The 6,719-nt window shown below is 43.7% G+C and overlaps 1 protein-coding gene across 2 annotated transcripts; it reads left to right on the forward strand.

Moving 5' to 3' along the window:
* Nucleotides 1-2,874: 2,874 nt before the first annotated feature.
* LOC6538172 (translation initiation factor IF-2, mitochondrial) lies at nt 2,875-5,425 on the forward strand. 2 transcript variants are annotated; one of them, XM_002098664.4, is made up of 5 exons: nt 2,875-3,122; nt 3,230-3,350; nt 3,406-3,974; nt 4,028-4,447; nt 4,513-5,425. In XM_002098664.4, exons 1-5 carry the CDS (start codon nt 2,976-2,978, stop codon nt 5,344-5,346), a joined length of 2,091 nt encoding a protein of 696 aa, XP_002098700.1. In that variant the 5' UTR covers nt 2,875-2,975; the 3' UTR covers nt 5,347-5,425. The 2 variants fall into 2 exon arrangements, with proteins under 2 accessions (XP_002098700.1, XP_039231685.1); XM_039375751.2 differs by having other exon boundaries at nt 2,981-3,122; nt 3,241-3,350.
* The last annotated feature ends 1,294 nt before the right edge of the window (nt 5,426-6,719 follow it).

Below are 6,719 nucleotides of genomic sequence, written 5' to 3' on the forward strand. Positions count from 1 at the left end.
CTGGTTGCATCAGCTTCTTCCAACAGTTATATTTTGTTTGAGTTCTTTGCGTCGCTGCCGTCTTCTTGCGCTGCAAAGTAAACAGAGGGTGGGGATGGTGGGGCAGTGGGAAGGTGATATGACACCATGCCCAGAAAGGACTCGAAGGGACTCGACAGGACACCCTGTAGCAGCGTTGTACGTGCTGGTTGCGTTTGTAAGCGTATTTCCGGCAGCGGATGTCTGCAACAGCAGCAGCAGAAGCAGCAGCACCATCGCCACCAACAAATGTTGGCTCCGGCCAAACGATTCCTGGATCGAGTCCTGCGTCCTGTCTTCTTCGCCCTTCGCCTGCCGTCCTAAGTCCTTGGTCCTTAGTTTTCAGTTCTCAGTTGTGAGCTGGCGAAAGTCAGTCAGTGCCGGTTACACATTTTCAAAAGTGCTTGGCGCTGCCACGCTTTGCCATTAGTAGTCCAAAGTTCCGAACTGAGAGTCCTGCGTCCTACGTCCTGCGTCCTGTGTCCTGCATGTGTATCTGTATCTGTAGCTCCTGGCCAGCACTTCAAGTCACTCCCGTATCTGTGTGCCCCATGTGTGCGTGTGTGTTGTGTGCGTGTGTGCTGGCCCCTCACTATGCTTGCGTGTGTGTGTGTGTAGTTTTGCGCAAATATTTGCATCTGGAATATTTGCGCGCTCCATCATAATTCAAACACAGATGCGCTGTTTGCAGAAGAGCAATCATTTTGACATGCAACTCGCTTCAAAACCGAATTAAGTGGCATTCAGCGTCAGTCACGAGAAGGGCTCGAGCCTCGAGAGCCGAGAATCCCTATTCCTATCCCCATTCCCATCCCACATCCCCCATCTCCATTCCGATGCCATCCCTCCTAGTTTGAGTTTGCAGCCCCAAATGACAGTGATTGACACTCACGCAGCCGCTTAGAAGGGCAATTTAAAGATTTTGAAGCGATTTAAATAAATCATTCCAGCGAAAGAGGTAAAATAACTATTCCAGGTATGCCATTATAATAATAAATAGTAATATCTTTAATAATGAAAAAGCTAACCATGCACGCCGCACATCTCATTGCTTAATTCTATTCACCATGTAATTGTATTAGTAAATTGCATTTAAAAAAAGGTTGATTTTAGAAAATATAAAATATATAAGACGCTGTAAAGTTAAAAAAATGTCGAAACCCAAAATCCTTTTACATACATTTTACGCGGCAGTTGACATTTTACAGCAGCGCCCCCTCACGTATTGATTGGGAAACTTGTGTGCTGATCGACTGTCTGGCAGCTCCAGACATTTGTAGAAATCACGATGGCAGCTATGGATATGAGTTAAACCCAGGGTGGCAGCTGTGGAAATACTGAGAAAAAAAGGGACTCACCCGAAGTAAGTTAATTTTAAGCTGAGATGTTGGAAAGGAAAATCTTAAGAAATCTTAAATACACTTTAAATGTAAAGATTTATGTTCTATATTTCTTAAAACCTTTCTTAACCGAAGGTACACATATTTTGTAAGTAAATAAATAAATTGTTCAGTGTAGAATTTCTACTTACTGAATTCTACATAAATGCCAGCGCCCTCTACGCGGCACCCTTCAACATAAATTTAAAAAGCATCAAAAATTTTTTTTTTTTTTTTGAAAACACAGTTCTGATCAAAATACTGATATTTATAGTCGCCAAAAACAGAAAAACGACTTTCGGCATAAATTCAAAAATCATCATCAAAAATTGCAAAAAATGTGAAAAAATATAATTTTTTTTTGAAAACACAGTTCGATTGGAAATTTAATTACGAACTCAACGAGGTATGACATTCCATATTCGGACCAATATTTCGAATGTTCTGATCAAAATACTGATATTTATAGTCGCAAAAAACGAAAAAACGATTTTCGGCTTCAATTCAAAAATCATCATCAAAAATTGCAAAAAATGTGAAAAAAATATAATTTTTTTTTGAAAACACAGTTCGATTTGAAATTTAATTACGAACTCATCGAGGTATGACATTCCATATTCGAACCAATATTTCGAATGCTGTGATGAAAATACTGGTATTTTAGTCGCAAAAAACAGAAAAACGATTTTTGGCATTAATTCAAAAATCATCATCAAAAATTGCAAAAAATGTGAAAAAAATTAAATTTTTTTCTGAAAACACAGTTCGGTTGGAAATTTAATTACGAATTCAACGAGGTATGACATTCCATATTCGGTCCAATATTTCGAATGTTCTGATCAAAATACTGATATTTATAGTCGCAAAAAACAGAAAAACGATTTTCGGCTTCAATTCAAAAATCATCATCAAAAATTGCAAAAAATGTGAAAAAAATATAATTTTTTTTTGAAAACACAGTTCGATTTGAAATTTAATTACGAACTCAACGAGGTATGACATTCCATATTCGGACCAATATTTCGAATGCTGTGATGAAAATACTGATATTTATAGTCGCCAAAAACAGAAAAACTACTTTCGGCATAAATTCAAATATCATCATCAAAAATTGCAAAAAATGTGAAAAAAATATAATTTTTTTTTGAAAACACAGTTCGATAGGAAACTTAATTACGAACTCAACGAGGTATGACATTCCATATTCGGACCAATATTTCAAATGTTCTGATCAAAATACTGATATTTATAGTCGCAAAAAACAGAAAAACTATTTTCGGAATAAATCATCACCAAAAATTGCAAAAAATATGAAAAAAATTAAATTTTTTTTCTGAAAACACAGTTTGATTGGAAATTTAATGACCTTAACCAAAGGTACACATATTTATAATTAATTGTTCTACTTACTGAATTCTACATAAATGCCAGCGCCCTCTAGGCGGCCACCACGGTGCATGGCAACGCTGTGAAACAGCTGATTGGAATTGCACTCCCTGGCATCAATCAGCTGCTGCGTTACGCGACAGCTAAAACATAAGTTAGATTCAATTAAAAGTATAATATTATCTGTAAAAAATGTTGCGGATCATAAATATAAGTCGACTTGGTCATACCCTGCACTTTAGCAGAGCAGTCACACAATGGCAACTGCCGCCGGCGTTTCAACGAGAATTCCATGTGAGCGCCGCCAGTTTGAAACGCCGCAAAACAGCGGAGGAGAAGGTAGGTTTTAAGCCATTCGACCAGTCCATCTCAAACTGTGGACCGGAAAACTTGAATCTCTTAATAATCCGCTTGATCCCAGAGGACACACTCACTAATTGATTTAGAAATCGCCCAGAATTATAGAGTACTCCCCCAAGAAGGCGCAAACGGCGGGCGGAGGCGCTTCCGACATCTGGAGGCACATGACCGTGGCCCAATTGGCCAAAGAACTGCAAAGACCACTGGGTAAACTTCTTATCCATCTTATATCGTAATTTGTTCAATTAACTTTGCCTTCCAGATGATGTCCAGGAGGCCATGCTGTATGTCAAGGGCGCCGACAACATTGAACCCGCTTTTAAGCTGGCGGATCTCAAAATCATCCAGGAAATAGCCAAGAAACTGGGTGCCAAAACACGGGTGGTGGCCACACCCGAAGCGACAACCGAAGATGAACAAAAAGAGCGCGATGTGGCACCCAGGCCACCTGCTGCTCCAGAGCTCCTGCAACCCCGTCCGCCTGTGGTGACCGTTATGGGTCACGTGGATCACGGCAAGACCACGCTCCTGGATTCCCTGCGAGGTGCTGATGTAGCGGCTGGCGAGGCAGGTGGGATTACCCAGCACATAGGTGCCTTTACTGTCACCCTGGAGAACGGAGAACGTGTCACCTTTCTGGATACACCAGGCCATGCTGCCTTTAGCGCTATGAGAGCTCGTGGAGCAGTTGCAACGGACATTATTGTCCTCGTGGTGGCCGCTGAAGATGGTGTAATGGCGCAAACACGCGAAGTTATCCAACTGGCGAAAGAAGCTCAAGTGCCCATTATCGTAGCGCTTAACAAAATTGATAAGCCAGAGGCTAATATTGTAAGCTACAGAGAAGTTTATAAAAAGCGCTCCTAACACACCTTTCATTTCAGGAAAAGAGCAAGCGAGAGCTGGCGCAAATGGGACTTGCTCTCGAGGAGCACGGCGGTGATGTCCAGGTGATTCCGATCTCAGCCCTTAAGGGCACCAACCTGCAACTTCTGGCCGAGGCTGTCAGCACACAGGCCACCCTAATGGGACTTAAAGCAGATCCCACGGGTCTTGTTGAGGGAATTGTAGTGGAATCGAAGACCGATCCCCGGCGTGGCAAGCTCTCGACAGCTATCGTCTCCCGCGGAACTCTTCGCAAAGGCTCTGTGCTGCTAAGTGGCTTGGCTCACGCCAAAGTGCGAGGTCTCTTCGATCACAATGGCCAGCCTTTGAGCGAAGCCCCACCGGGCACACCAGTAGAGATTCTGGGCTGGCGCGAGCTGCCTCTCGCCGGTGATCTCATACTCGAAGTGGAAACAGAGGTAGATCTAGTCAAGTTTTTCATTTATATTCGTTATACAATAATACGAGCCATCTTTACGTTTAGAAAAAAGCCCACGCCGTGCTGAAGTACCGCGAACACGAGGCACAGCAGGAGAAGATCGAGTCGAGCAGTGATGAGATCCGCAAGAAGGAGGAGGAGCATCAGGCCAAGTATAGAGCTGAGCGAGAAGCCCGTCGACTGGCCGGACGATTCCGGATGCGCGGTGGCCAACGGGTCAAACAGGTGGACGACAACGAGGGCAAGCCTCGAGTCAGTGTCATTATCAAGGGCGATGTGCATGGATCTGTGGAGGCCATACTTGATGTGCTGGAGACCTATAACAGCAACGAGAGCTGCCGCCTGGACATCGTACACTATGGCGTGGGAAATGTGACCGAGGGCGATCTCGAGCTGGCCAAGGCTTTCGATGCCATTATCTATGCCTTTGCAGTGGAGACTCCACAGCTTAAAGCTGCCAAAGAAGTGAACATACGAAGCTACAACATCATCTACCGGCTAATCGACGATCTGAAGGAGCAGCTGAGTAGCAAGCTGCCACCAGTGGAAGTGGAGGAGGTTGTGGGCGAGGCCAATGTCCTGCAAAACTTCCTCATCAATGAGGGTCGCAAGGAAGTTCCCGTGGCCGGCTGTCGTTGCACGAAGGGAGTACTGAAGAAGGCCCAAAAGTTCCGCCTGCTGCGCGATGGAGAGGTTGTCTACGATGGCAGCCTGGAGTCAATGCGACATCTAAAGAACGAAGTGGATACCATTAAGAAGGACGTGGAGTGCGGACTACGCTTTAGGGACACCAAGGTGCTGCCCCAGGCTGGCGATGTGCTGCAGTGCTACACCACGAACATGGAGGCCCAGCAAACGGACTGGGATCCAGGTTTCTAGTTTGTATGCGCTGCTCGATCTGCCTTGTTATCTTCGTGTAATCTATAGTTTTCTATTATATACTGTTTATATAAAACAATTCACTATCCGACTTCCTGTTGATCCCACTGCTGCCGCTTTTGCTTTTGCTATTGCTGTTGCTGCCACCCTTCACCCACATACTTAGGCGTTTAGGATACCGATATTGAGTGGCAGCGGAACTGGGCGATGATAAGGGAGACGAACTAGCATCGAGAGCGACAGAGCGAAGAGAAGCGCCCCTGTCCCAGAGACGGAAGCTGTTCTAAATGGGTCATCGCCATGCTAATTGGAGTTCACCCAAACCAACAAACCAAGGCGGTGTCCGTAGCCCCATATCGACTGGACTGGTGGAGATAACAGGCTTCCGCCGCGGAGCCAATTAGAATTTGGTCCTATATTCATGAATGAGTGCTTTTTATATCAAGCTCGCGCCTCTTAGCATATAAGTTTGCGAATTTCTATAATATCAGTAGTTGGTTCGCCTTGAAATGTGGATAATTCATTTGTGCGACTTATTAGCTAACTGGAGGCGACTTTCCCTGGTCGAATGCTGATAAGGCGGAGTGTAAAAATAAATGTAACATCAGTCTTATATAATTATGCTCAAGGACTTTCATAACCGCACACACATTATTCGGGTCTAAATTTGTGAATCAGCGAGATAGCACAATTTTTGGCGGAAATATGACTTGTGGTTGAGATTACATCGTCTATAAACCATTCATATTTGGGAGTGGAAGCTTCCTGCTTGTTCCAATAGGATTTTTCGGTCTATTATACAAGATCCAAAAAAAAAAAAACTTGAACAAAATGTTTGGTGATAAGGCAATGCTATACTTGTAAAACCCGAAATCCTTATCTCTTGTGGCTGTTGCCATGCAAAATTCTTCATGTCTTCTCGATAAATTCCAATTTACATGAAAGTTGAAAGTCCTATTGAAGTTGCGTTCCCACACAATTTTTGGCTCTATGATATCAGGCCACGTGTTTTGGGGCGGAAACTTGAGTTTCGGTTGAGATTTGAGTGCTGGATATAAGCTATATATAGAACTTCGAGCCAAGCGGAATGCGGAAATTATCGTTCAGGCTCTGACTTATTCTAGATGGGCGAATTTCATGAATGAACTCATCAAGTTTCGTGAAATCGATGCTGCGAATAACTAATATGCTGCCCCAATGACGCTCTTGCAATGCCAGACTGCAATTTATCCCACAATCGCACACCAGAACGGATGCCTAAATTTGTCTGTGAAATTTGTTTGTGGCGAGCAAATCAGTGTAAACACATCGCACATGTGTTTGCCACTTGCAATTGGAGTGAAATTGAGATGCATTCGGCATTCGGGGTTATG

The sequence above is a fragment of the Drosophila yakuba genome, chromosome 3R (assembly GCF_016746365.2).
Source record: "Drosophila yakuba strain Tai18E2 chromosome 3R, Prin_Dyak_Tai18E2_2.1, whole genome shotgun sequence".
Lineage (NCBI taxonomy): Eukaryota > Metazoa > Arthropoda > Insecta > Diptera > Drosophilidae > Drosophila > Drosophila yakuba.